We start from the raw sequence: 14,632 nt of genomic DNA, 5'->3' as shown, positions 1-14,632 counted from the left end.
TTTACTGTTCTACCATATTTTTTCACTATTTTGTATATTAAGAAATTGTAATTGAAAATAATCCAAATCCTTTGTTAGAAAAAGATAGTGGTAATCAAAAATCTTACAATTTTTTGTAATAGTACCTACAGTATACTTACATTTGGAAAACCATATCTATAACCTCTTTTATTTGACAGGACAATTATTACAAGCTGATTAATAGAATATGATGGTGTCAAAAGACCCTGATAAATTGGAATTCTTCTACATCTTCTACAATAGTTCTTTTATGATTTTTAGAAATATTGTTGATCAATTTTTCTCTTCCTTTGAAATAAGTAATTTTCATACTAGGGCACCTTACTGAAAAACATTTAACTAAATCAAATGGAATATATTTCCACTCTTTTACTTCTCTATTCAAAGAAAGCAACATAATAATTGAGATTATGCTACTTCAAGGGAAAAGAGAACAAGAATAAATTCTCATACAAAAAATATACATAATTGTTGTGTGGGATACAAATCTGATTCTGCTCTGTTTACTGATTACAATGAATATCCTTGATCAGTTGTGATCATTGGCAACTGGAAATAAATTAAAATTTTCTGATATGGCAATAAAAGAAAGTATTGAGTAAAAAAATAAAACTAGATAAAACCCCCATCAATGAGAAATGATAGTTTGAGTTGATTATGTTTAGACTTGAGGTAAATTTTAATGCAATACAATAAAAGTCTGGAATATTTACAGAACATTTGTATAACATACAAAGAATTAGCACAATGAAATAGCCCCAATGAGATTTCTGAAACCTTCCTAATTAAACCTTTTAGTAATTGCTTTATATGAATACTTGACTCATATTGATCTAATTAGATCCATGCTAAACCAGGATTATACAAAAACTAAGGCTTCTGTTAGCATATTATGTTCATATTGAGTCTTGCAAATGTAGGAAATAGATTCCCATTTCCCTACTTTTCATCTCTGGTTTAGAAAACTATCGTCATGGAACAATCACAAAACTCAGCAAAGACTTAGAGGACTGTCCTAATACTTTAAAATATACCAGCATATATTGTAGGATTTGGATGTTATTTGAGGAAACCCCCAAAATGTCATTACGAAAAATACAAGCAAAATGACCGCTTCAGAAGAAAGGTAGCGTATGCAGAATTGAATAAAGATATAAAATTTTTCTCACTCTTCATATTCAAGCAATTATCAAACAGTGATAGTTCTTCAACTTCAACACTTGACATAACTGCTGTTATTAAAATCCATGCCTGAACATCATCACCACTTATTGGGACTACTGCAGTATAATTCCTTGTGGCATTTCTACCTTCTCATCTCTCCTCCCCTACTTTTTTTTTTTATTGCTAAACTCCCTTCCTTGATCATACAAGCTTTCAACCTTATCATACAACCTTCAGTATCACCTTTTTTAATTTCAAAAGTTTTGCTATTCTCTTCATGACTGCAGCTTCATGATTAGGAAAGAACTACCAACCACTTGCTGATTTTCCATTTTCTGCACCATTACAATGCCATCAGTCAGGCAAAGGTCCTAGTTTTAGCTGCTGCCTCTTCCAAATAAATGGAACCCAGGGCCCAAAACTGGAGAAATGAGCACCAGTGAAAACATCTGCCAAGGTGGACTTTTGATCTTTAATATAATTTAACTTAGACCTCAGAAGAGGCTTTGTCAACAAGCACCTCCTGTCTGTAACTGCTGCCACTTGTCTCGTTGAACAACTTTATTTTGCTTTTTATTGATCATAATAACATGAACTCTTCCTTCATTACTTTTATCAAAGGCTACAAGACTCTTGGCTAAATTCCACAACTAGGCTGCTGATTAATAGGCAGACTTCTCTGCTTTCTCTTGGGAAAGGCTAACCTGGCAAAGATGTGTTTATGTAGTGCCTGTGTGAGTGCTTCATATAAGACAAAGATATTTATTTAACTCCCCATGCTTCACTCCAGTTTATAAACTTTAAAAGATACCTGCAGAATAATACAACACTAGACAATCTTAGTGAATAAATTTTGTATTAAAATGCATTGAAACAATAATCTTCTGTATATTACCATAACAGGCAACTCCAAGTCTTTCTACATAGCATCTAATTCACTAAATTAATGTGCAAATCTTTTTAGTTGCTTCTCAGTGCCAGGAAAAATCCTTAACCCCATTTACTGAATGTGGTAACTGTTTATTTTGATGAGAGTTACAAATAGGGCTTCATGATTCCTTCTTAAAAAAACAGCTTAGTTTTTGCACCAGATTTACAGGTGAGCCAATGTCAGCAATTTAGGTTAAAAGTTATACTGGTTTACAAAACTCTGTACTGTAATCTTGCTTCTATAAAATTATCCATTTCTGTCCAGTGCATAAAAAAATCAGTGCAACTAACTTTGTTATTGCTATATAGTCAATAAACATGACTGAATACAGTTCTTCAATTGCAATTTTAAATATCTGTTTTTGTCCCCCCCAAAAAAAGGAAAGTTAAAATGCATTTTTCTATATACCTTTCCAATTTTCCAGTAAGTATTTTTTTGTTGTCCTATCATAAGTATGCATAATCCAGCATACACATTTTTCCAAATATTTGTAAATTTAAAATATAAAAATAATTACATTTCCTCTTTGGTTTCCAGTTCCAGTGATCCACAACAAAATGCACAGTACCAGAATACCAAAATAGAAGTCTGCTTGAATTTTAATATGAAAGACCCTAATGCCTTATATACTTGCTTTAAGATAATAGTTAACCATTTCCAATAAAAGTAGTCATCTTAATATATACATATAATATTGGTTATATCAAGATGCTTTGTAATGTTCTTGCTGTAAGTGCAAATGTTAAGTGTTATTAATAAATATGTACTGTAGCTGTGATGGCTCATTTTTCAAAAGTTAGAATTCACAATTTTCAGTCTTTAGGTACAGTCATTTTTAGCTGGGAAACTCAGCTGACGGTTGCAACAGCTTGGGTTTTTGCACTTTCGTCGTCACCTTCAGCATTCACTTGGTTTCCCTTACCAATATTTTTCAAATTTTCCAGGGTGGATTTAAAAGTATCTTTCAGGCTCTTCTCCAGGACCCATCCTTCACTTTCACATTCAGGATCTTCTGGATTAGTGATGCTTTCCAGAGAGGTATGCAACAGACGCAGCCCTATCATTACTAACATCTAAGTGAGATACAAAATGAACTATCAGTCAACTTGACTAAAGGTTGGTTTATTTCACAGCCTATATATATTGAAAATAATCTTAATTATAAATGAACAATCAAAAGTTACCAAATCTACAGATAGAAGAAAAATTGGGAATATGTAATATTAGCTTAATTTTCAAATTACCCATTTATAACTTGAACAGTACATACAGGTAGTCCTTGCTTAATGGTGGTAACTGGAATCGGCATCTCTGTCACTACGTGATGCTGTCGTTGATGTCACATGATAGTGCTGATTTACAACTGTAGCTCTGGCGCTTCCAGTGGCATCCATTAAGAAAATCCCAGGCAGCTGTTAAATGCAATGTGACCTGGTGACGTCATGCAGGTTTTGCTTTTCAGAAGCCAGCAGTAAAGGTTGCAAATGGTTATCATGTGACTGCAGGATGTTGCAACTTTCATAATTGTATGTTAGTTGCCAAGTTCCTGAATTTTGACTATGGGGACACTGCAACATCTGGAATTTCAAGGACTGGTGTTAAGTTCTACTCGTTCAGTGCCATCACAATTTCAAACAGCTACCAAAAAATGATAGTTAAGTGAGGACTACCTGTACTGATTCTTGTGCCCTATACTACCATAATCATACTGGTTGAAACTTACCTTCTTCCAACTGGGGCTACTACCATAGATTTTAATGATTATGCCTGGTTATGGACCCAACTCTAGAAATAAATTAAAGACCACTACCTTATTGTATTTCTGCTGACTGACCAGGCTAAAAGGGTGCTATATCAAAACCTGGAGAATGTATAACCATTTAGCTCTGCAACACAGAGCTTACAATGTTCATTATTGGGATTAACTGGCAACTTGTAAACTCCCTAAGCATCCTAACTTCCATTGATTCCCAGGTAAAACAGATTTTATATCAAATTTTATATCAAGTTTTATATCAAATTGCTACCATCGTACACTAATAAAGATATAACAAGGAGTGTAACTATCTATTATCAGGCCTTAGTGAAGATACAACAGCTGGCTTCTCCAACTAATTTGAAATTTCATTTTGTAATTGTAAATTTTCCTTCTATTAAACTCTTTCTTGTAAACAGAAAGTTATTACACCTACATGTTTCTTTGTTTGTGCATAACTTCTGCTTTTTTCATAAACATTTGATATGAAGCTCATAGGGAATTGTCTACCTTGAAGGCAGTCAAGATTAAAACTACTTAAGTATGTAAAAACAAGAATCAGTGCTTCAAATTGAGGCAGGAAAAATAGATTTGTATCCCACAATAAGGAAGCATATAGTAACTACTTAGATTTCCCAAGAAAAACTCTTGGAATAATCTGGATGGTCAGAGAGTATTTCATTTTCGTGTAGTTAATATATTTTAGGAGTGTGCATGGATTGCAACATTATCTTTTATTTTTAATATTCCTAGATTTTCCTAACACAGAGTTATGGTAGCTATGCAATACGTGATTTAGGGAATTTAGAGAAGAAAGCTGTGACTGCATCTGTCTCCCTGTTTGTGAGAATGCATAGCTTTGGATTCAATTTTCTTAGATCATACTGCAAACTTTCTCAAGGGTCAGCTATAAGTGATAACATTCTAGAACAATGCATCTACAGATAAAATGTAAATAATGTATTATGACCTTATTTTTTTCTTTATTCTAATAAAACAATAATTTTGAACTAGAATAAACAGAGTATAAGTAAAAATCAATCATAAAAATTAAATCGAAATCATAAAAGAAATAAAAAGAAAAACATATATATAGAAAACTTGGGAACCCTGTTGCAAATGCAGACATGTAATCTTAAGGAGAAATACAAAGACTCTACATAAATTTTTCATGTTTTACAAATCCTGAAGACAGTTCAATTTGTAGACAATTTATCAGATGTTCTGATCCTAAATTCAGCTTGCCATTGTAATTTTGAAGAAGTCCAATTCTGATGATTTTTTTTAAAAAAATCAATTTGTAACCTACTTTGGCAAATCTTTTAATGGCATCTGGAGACAGCAAGTTAAGTAGAGGTTAGTTAGTAAGTTTTAGCATAGTATCTTACAGTTAATACCCTTCTAACTGAATCAGCAATGTCGTTTTTAGAGATAAATCCAGATTCTTGCTGTTTACAAATGTGTTTAACCTATTAGTCAATAAAGGGACAATTTTAAATAAATTGTTAACAGTAAAAAAAACATGTTAGGGATATGTATTTGTTTTTTAGAGGGCAATCAGGAAAAACATATATTTTCAAGAGTCACAATTTGTAGTACTTGTGAATATACTTTGGCATATACATAGTTTTAAGTCTATTTAAAATATTTCATAGCATTCAAGTCCCAAACCATCCATATCTATTAGAATGTATACTTTGTCTTTTGTTACTCCTTAAGGTAATCTTTATATTCACTGATTAATACAATGAGGTTGGAACGTATTAATAATATCAGAATAATTACAATTATATCATATATATGTAGAAGAAAAATATTTTATTGACTTTAAAGCCTCTTAGATCTCAGTCATCTCATTCAGGCACATGACATATTGTACTATGGAAGACATTTGAGAGACCATCTTTCTCCAATTGCTTTTGCCTAATCATCCATTTTGAGAGGATTGTTGTTGTGCTTTGGATCCTCTCTATTAAGCAGCACCATCTTATAGTACCCAGAGGTCAGAGGTATTCTTCTTTATTATGGAGTAGCATCTCTTCCACAAAGGAAGGCTTTCAAGAAAATTTGAAGACCTGGCTTTTTCCACAGGGTATCCACTATGGAAGATGTGTTCTCTCCCAATATGACCTCTTGTTATTTGTTGTGTTAAAGTATTGTTTACTCTGTTTTTAACTTTTGTACACTGGCCAGAGCCATTGGCTGAATGGGCTCCCCTAGAAACTTAAATAATAAATGAATAAACACTTCCCAAATATTCAGAAATGCATACTTTTGTTTAATATCCACATAAGTAACATGAGGCCCAGTCAATAATGGAGAGTTGAAGGAAAAATGGGAACTGGGGCTATGTCATCAAGTTGGCAAATGGAGCCCTAGAAGAAGGTATGGATCTATGTGTATTCCAAGAAATCTGAACATACATCAGGTTTTTTTCATAAGAAAAAAATCCACTTCAGCAAGGACCTTTCATCCTACAGGACCAAAGCAAGGTAGATGAATTCTGACTGAGGAAAGAAAGGAAGGAAGGAGAGAGAATGGCCTGCATAAATCTAAAACACTTCTAATATTGTAGACGAGAGGGGATTAGGATCAATAAAGTATTTTCAACCCAATTAAAATATCTTTACCACACTAAAGGAAATTCGTCCCCACTCCTATTATGAAGCAAAACATAATCGGATTTAACACGGCAACTATGTCAAACCTGATGTCCATACAGTATAGTTCAGATGGGGGAAGGGGAGAATATCTGTTTGTTTTCCTTCTGAAAACTCTCTTTCCCTCAAAAAAAATCTAAACAAGGCTGGTACCTGTATAACCCTGCAATATTTTCTACAAAATGGCAATTATTCTACACAATAAAATCTAATCATGGCTGGTACCTGTATAACCCTGCAATATTTTCCACAAAAAATGATAATTGCCGTGAGAAATACTCATTATGATTCTGAACACTGAGAGAGAAATTAGCTTGCCAATTGCATTACCTCAAAAAGCCAGACAAAGAGGACAACCACTCCCATGGAGGTCATTATGCCGCTGTAGTAATTAAGCAGAGCCTCTCGGCAGCCACGAGTCCATAGATTGAGTTCTTCTGTTTGGTAGTCGTAACTGTAGTGAGCTGAATTATTAGAAACCTGGTACTGGATGCATGGCCGTGGAGAACTTGGATTGCAGCAGCTGAAGGGAACGCTGTCCACCAAGTATTTGCCATCCACGTTACTTTTAATGCGACTGTAAATGAATAAGAGCAAATCTGTACTTAGGAACAGCCACTAAGAAGGATGGAGCAACATTACCTCCACTGGTTTCATTTGCAGCATGTGAATTACTATGCATTTTCCTCAGAACATCTGGATATGATCTTTCTCATTTAAAACACCTGGTTGTTGTTGTTTTTTGAGCTAGATTGAGAACAGCCTTCTGGTTTTGGACTTATGTTACCAGCAAGCCTCAAATGAAAAAATGGGGAACTGTTTGGCACATTTATATGCTAATGAGGAATTAATTTGTGTTAAAAGGGAATGCAATATTAAGATGTTGGACTAGGACCAAGAAGGCCAGGGTCAAATCCTCACGGGATTACTTTGAGCAAATTGCTTTCTCTTTGCCTTGCCTCACAGGGTTTTAGTATTGTGGTGGAAAATGGAAGAGAAGAGACCTATGTACACTGCCTTGAGCTCCTGCATGAAAAGCAGAATGTAAACCTCATACAAAAATATATTTAAAAAAAAAATGTAGTTTTTTTAAAATAGTTAAAAGAAAGTGCTCAATTTACTGTGGAAAATTGTTAATTGCATATTAATACAAGAATTAAGGGCTACTTGCCAGTCCCATCATATTGATCCCCCAACGTTGAAGAATATTTTGCTTCAAGATAAATTTTTATTCAAATTCAAATACTATTGATTAATAACCAACTTAAACTTGAAGACTTGGAGCTAAAGAACTGTCAACAAATGTCTACTCCCCTTCCTCCTGCAAACTTTTCCTGAGAATCCAAAAATGTTCTGGCAAAGAATATCACCACTGAAAATGGGAATGAACATTGATCAATGCTACAGTTCTGCATTGATTAATTGACAGTAATGGGAGTGTGAGGCAATGGGAGTACACTGTTGAATAATAAATACTGAAATGTAGATTATAAAAGGAGGGGAGTTAAGGAAAGATTTCAGTAATCATCAAAGAATGATATACAGTAGCCCTCGACTTAACAATCTTTCATTTAGTGTCTGTTTGAGGTTACAACAGCATTAAATAAAGTCACTTATATCTTATTTTTCACACGAACGACCATTGCAGCATGCCCCTAGTCACTTGATCAAAATTCAGACACTTGGCAACAAGCTCATATTTATGACTATTGCAGTGTCTGATCATGTGATCACTTTTTGAGACCTTTTGACAAGCAAAGTCAATGGGAAGGCCAGATTCACTTCACAACTGTGTTACTAACTGAACAACTGCAGTGATTCACTTAATAACTGTGACAAGAAAGGTCATAATACTGGCCAAAACTCATTTAACTTTCTTGTTCAGCAACAGAAATTTTCAGCTCCATTGTGACTGTAAATTGAGGACTACCTGTAAAAATTATACAATTATTTGTACTACTTTTCTGGTGATTGGAGGAGATAACTATCCTGTGAGTTTGGCAACAATCTAGAAGTTGTTTCCCATTGTCATTTTCCAGGAGATTTATACTCCTAAGTCTGGTCTATAGATCGAGATTTCTTCTCCAACTACTAACTAGTTCTTCCAACACTATTGAGCTTTCTCAGGATTCAAGGTGGACTGGGTAGAAGTAATTAATAAAACGTCAGAGAAAAACACAAGGCAGTAAAGGTATTTGATATTTGTTCATTTTAAACAAGGTTGGGATGTAATTGTTGATATACAAGAGAAAAATTATAACGATTTTATATATCATGTAGGAACAAAAACTATCATGATCAGATAATTTTTATAATGTTAATTCTTTATTAGTCTGATGAAATCACTAGAGTTTTGTTCAAATTGGAAGAGTGATTATTTCAGGTATGCCCACCATTGAAAAGCCTTTAATGATTGTACCATACGATAAAGGATATTAACAGGTTTAGATGTTTTGTCCAGTTTAAAATACCATTAAACATTGGGAAATATTTTGGGTACATAAGAAATTATTGGAGTAAATGCAAACAGCTCATCAATTAAATTCTGAATCAAGTCAACTTCTTTGATAATCGCTCTGCCTACTGGTGGAAGGAAATTCAAATGAAACTGCAATGGCTCAATTAGATGAAAAATACACATGCTGGAAAGAGCCACAGAGAAGTTTCTATCTTACTAATAAAGGAGAATGTTTGTAGCTCAGTACTTCTAGCACTGATGATGTTATCTAGTTTGGATAAGATAATGAAATGTCTGCAAGAAAATAAGCTAAGCCAGCACCAAAGATATTTCAGGTTTCTGTCTAGAATTTTTAAAACAGAATGAAGATCTCTTAAATGTCTTTGGAGTATCTGAACATTCAGGAAAACGTTGTAGAAGAAAATTGGATAAAAAAAGGAATAGAGAATGAGTGAATCAGGTTTGAATAAAAAATGACTGTGGTTTGATCATACAGAGAATGAATGATAATCAAATTACAAAATAACTATACAAAGAGTAAATGGGTAGTTAGAAGGACCAACAAAGTCTTATGGATGGATGGAATTTATGGACATTCAAAAAGAGATTGTCAAGAACAAAAGGCAATGTATGAATAGATGTATGGACATGATGGAAACAAGGGTGGACCTACTACTGAATAGTGTTAGTGTAAACTAGTTTTAAGTTTGTTTTATTTTCTCATGCTTCTTTTGCTTACTACCTTTTACACTTTTTCTGCATAATTTTGCAAACCCCAAAACCGAATAGTAATGTTGGATAGCATTTACTAATATGTGTACAATTGGACTAATTTTAGTTAATTGGCCATTTTGAAAAATGGGACACAAATTAGAATCTGAAGGAGAGATGATCTTACCCTTCTTCGCTTTTAGGCATAATGCCTAAGTAAGGCAAGTGTTACATTAGAGAAATGGAATTGTATTTGAGCATGACATAATCATTTCCTGTTTCATGAGTGATATATGAAATATAAAACAAATTGAGTACTAATGAAACAAATTGCAATTCCATTTACAAGGGACAGCCTCTTGAATTATGTTGTATGGATCATGGCCAGCAGCAATCCTGTTTACATCTTTAAAGGCATGTCTCTAATCTGGGTCTTCAGCTTGACCATCACAGATGGAGAATGAGGTCCCTTAGTTCAATGTGCTTGCCATTTTTTTCTTTTTCTTTTTTATATTTTATTGATTTTATTGTAATTTCTTTCATTGTTGTGAGACACTTGGGGTTGTAGAAAGTTGATAGCATGCAAGTTTAATAAATTACTATTATGACTGGTTGCAAAGTTAGCCAGATGTTTAGATTGGATTTGGCAGTGTTATCCACCTATTGAGTGCTTGCAGAGGTATTGAAGGTATTGTTGCAGGATGTTAGCTGTTCCAAATAAAGCTGCTTTTTGCAATTGACTAATTGTGATTTTGTCAATACCAAATGATGTTCAAGTGGTGCTCCAGATGTTTTGGAGTTGCACCCAAGGCACCTATTGCTATTGGTATTATCCTTGCTTTCTTTTGTCACAGTCATCCTACTTTTATTGGCAGGTCTTTGTATTTTGTTATTTTTCTCCAATTCTTTCTCTTCTCTTCTGCTATCTCCAAATATCCCTACTTTTTTGTCTTTTGTCTTAACAATTGTTAAGTCTGTGGCAAGTGCTTGTCTGTTGAATTGTAAATTATTATTATCACCTGAGGAATCTGAAAGTGATTAAAAGACCTCTTTTCCTAAAGATAATCCTGACTATTTATAATCTCCAAAGTATTATACACTAATTAGATATCCTTATCTCCACTCAGACTCCTGCTGATTTCAGTATGAACTGGATAATGTCCCTGGGACATTCAATTACATTCGGTACTTGATAATGCAAGCACTGTATGTATATCCAAACTAAAATGAGCAATCACTTTGTATTCCTGGGAATTGAATTTAAGTAGCTAGACTACTTTTATACCTGAAATTCTATCACCATTTTTAAAAATAGTACAGTATTACACATCTGTCTGACAATGTAATCTCGTTTTATTTCTCACGTACTGTCCTCCTGTGGATGGATTAAACTCAAGCTCCAAATCTTCAGATAATGCCAGCATAGTGGACATCTCATTATACTTTTCCATGTAGTTATTTATATCAGGACATAATTTGAATGGTTCCCATTCATATATTTATTCAGCAAAAAATATCAAAATACAAATAAAATTGGTAGTTATTTAATTGGACTACATTAAGACTACAATATGTGAATGAAAAATTGCCACAAGCAAAACCAAAAGGGTTTTTTTGCATGCATCTTGAATAGTTCATATTTGTTACTAAAGAAGAAATTATGAAAAGGTACTCAAACATACAATGACATACAACGGATGAAAGCTAATCAAGGAGAGATGCAACCTAGAAATAAGGAGAAATTTCCTGACAGAACAATTAACAGTGGAATGACTTGCTTCTAGAAGTTGTGGATGCTCCAACACTGGAAGTTTTTAAGAAGAGATTGGACAACCCTTTGTTAGAAATGGTGAAGGGTTTCCTGCCTGAACAGGGGGTTGGACAAGAAGATCTCCAAGGCACCTTCTAACTCTGTTATTCTGTTAAATGTATTTAAGTATATTTCAGTGAGGATTTATCTATTAAATTCAGAACTTCAGCACTGGATCTCTATAACCCATCCATACCCACATATTTAAATGCTATTGGAACTAATGGGATTTGCATTAATCACAATGAAGTTCTCCAAGTTGCCTATAATGCAACTAACAGTGAAATTCTATGTATTTCTTATATATCTATTTAATCATAAATCCCACTGAATTCAGTGCAAACAAAACCACTGATGCAGTTCACTGTTAAGATACTTTAGAAATGTGAAAGCTGCTTATTCATAACAATCAAGATAGTTAAAAATCTTAACCATTTGAAGACTAGCAATTTCTTCTTAGCATAATTATTTACTGGGGGGTGGGGGGGAACTGAATCTTTTCCTAGGATGAGAAAGCAATGACAGAATATTTTCAAAAAATATCTATAGTAGAAGTCACCTGGTAGGACGAAAGCATATCCAGCCATACTTTCAAGACGGAGAAATAATTAGAATCCCTGAAAATAGTGTGGATTCAATTTTATGCATTCAAGGGCAAAAGAAGTATGTATTGAGCATGTGTACATTTGTAGTGCTCTATAAATCCATTTATCTACCTAGAGGAGAAAGCCAAGAATAGCTACAGAGTGATTTAACAGAGGTCAAGATAAATGTCAATGTACAAAGAAGAAGTTTCCCTGCATAATCCATATCAAATAAAAGTGAGTAGTATGTGTTTTTTTTACTGAATTTTGATGCATTTATTCAATTACTTTGTTTTTAGGGGAAAAAGAAGGCATGATGGCTAAACAACAATATAGTAACTGGATGAACCATAAGCTAGAAAGGAGTAGTTAAATACTCCTAAAATAATTCATTGGTAAAGTTATAATGCTATGGTACAAGACAATATACTGGGAAAAGAAAATTAATCAATTAAGTTATATATCTGAAAGTCTGAAATGGTGGCTTCTTTAATTAAAATAATAATTTATATTACTCTTTATTGCTGATCTTAGTTTGCCATTCACAATAGTACTTCTAAAAAATAATCTGAATGACATGTAAACACAAGCTTGAAAGACAAAAATTATACGCCAAAATTAATTTTCTTTCAACTACTTACTCTTTCACTTCCTTGGAACCAAAGTCTAAATATCGGTTGCTGATCCACTGAATCTCAAACCAGTCTCTGTAACCATTATTTCCACAACATTTGAACTCAATCTGGAGCATATCAATTGTCTTCTTCATGAAGCACCTTCCTGGAGTATCTGTGTCACGGTAGAATTTCAAACTATTTTTTAACCCTTCTGCCAGTGTATTGTCAAGAGAACCCCTCATCAGAAAGCAAATAAAAGCAATTAAAAAAATGAAGACATTAAAAATTACACATATGATTAAATAGAATTTCAAGAAAAATTTCCATTTTTCAAATTTAGCAGGATCCAGGGAATCGTAGCATATCTTGCCAGCAAGAGCGTTGGATGCACAGGCAAGTAGACCTACCAGTATTAAAGAGTTGGGCACAAAGTGGCTTTCAGAATTGTCCATCATTTCACTTCGCTTCCTGAGTTCAATTTTCAGGAAAAGTCCCATAGAAAAAACAACAATTCCAGCAAACACTGAAAACCAATTCATGAGCCATAATCCTTGTGCTAGTTTTACTCTTTTCTTCTGGTTAAACTTGATTTTCATCACTGCCATCTTTTTCACAACGTTGGTGGTACCAAGCTTTTCCTCAAACCACCCCTTCTTTGAAAAGGGTTAAGAGTAGAATTGGAAAGATACGCCACCACTCAGGCCTTGAAGATTCAAAGGGGCATCCCTCTGGTTGGGACATTATTTAGTTCTTCCATCTTCCTCAGCCCAAAATTGAAGAAGTGCAGATACATTTTTCAAATCAGCAAGATTTGTTTTTGTAAAAATCACATTAATAAAAGATTATTGATAAATAAGATATGCAACTATTTGTGGTCGCCCCTTCTATACAAAGGAGAAACTGTTTCAATTTCAAATAATTAAAGCTGGATCTATACTACGTCATTCCAATACTAATTAGTGTAATCCAATTTAAGAAATCTCTGTCCACCGATAAGACAAGAAAATAATCCTTTCATTTTACTATTCAGTGAGTTTGTGCTTTCACATGATATAACTGAAAACAAAGATATAAAAAGTTTCCCTGTTCCTAGATTTCCTTCTCCTCAGGAAATTAGTTTTGAAACCTATATCAGATGCTTTTCATACACTGACCTACAAATGAGCCAGTGAATGATACTACTTATCCTTATGTCACTCACCCTGAATGACATGCTCTGGGACTTAGGCATTTTGGGGATGGAATTAGGTCATGTTTTCAATGATTTTCAATCTAAGCATTTTAAAGATAAAAAGAAGAATTACCAGCTTAATTGTGACAATCTTACTAAATCATCACAGAAGCTATGTCAAACTGCCAAGACATTTGAGCCCAAAATAGAGCAGTTTACAGATTAATCACAAACAGCCAACAATGGTCTTGCTGAGAAAGGAACTTCATGTACAATGGAAAAGGGTGCAATTATCTCACTGTTAAGGGGAATCTAACTCCATAGTTGCTATTTAAGTTAGAAAAAGAGTCTTTTATTGTGCTAGAAAATGTTAGTAGGGCATTCTAATGGAACTAACAGTCCTGTATGACAAGAGGTGAGACAGTGTGGTATTGGAACGGCAATGAGGAGACCCAAGTTCAAGCCCACAATTAGTCATTGGACTTAAGTGGTTTTGGAGCAATCACTTTCTCAGTCCAATCAACCTCACCAAGTTGTTGGAGGAAAAAGGGGGTAAAAGAGTGCTGCTATTTTGAGCTGATGGACAAATGGTGGAATAGAATTCTAATAATAGATGTTGTAAATTTGTGGACCTGTATGGACTATGTTTAGCTCTTATTGAATATTAGCACTAGGGACATGCTTGGTTCATTTTTAAATGTGAGCTGTGCAGAGATTGTAAACAACCTATTGTGTCTTCCATGAACGTG

The 14,632-nt window shown here is 33.9% G+C and overlaps 1 protein-coding gene across 1 annotated transcript; it reads right to left on the bottom strand.

The window, feature by feature from the left end:
* Nucleotides 1-2,964: 2,964 nt before the first annotated feature.
* On the bottom strand, nt 2,965-13,317 carry PRPH2 (peripherin 2). The gene is made up of 3 exons (XM_070948574.1): nt 12,737-13,317; nt 6,863-7,109; nt 2,965-3,189 (listed from the first exon to the last, which is right to left on the bottom strand). The coding sequence occupies exons 1-3, from the start codon at nt 13,315-13,317 to the stop codon at nt 2,965-2,967; spliced, it is 1,053 nt and encodes a 350-aa protein (XP_070804675.1).
* Nucleotides 13,318-14,632: the final 1,315 nt, after the last annotated feature.

Source organism: Pituophis catenifer, unplaced genomic scaffold (assembly GCF_029215685.1).
Source record: "Pituophis catenifer annectens isolate HBS135680 unplaced genomic scaffold, rPitCat1.0.hap2 SCAF_1, whole genome shotgun sequence".
Lineage (NCBI taxonomy): Eukaryota > Metazoa > Chordata > Lepidosauria > Squamata > Colubridae > Pituophis > Pituophis catenifer.
Note: the sequence above shows the minus strand (reverse complement) of the source record. Positions and strands in the feature narration are given on the sequence as shown.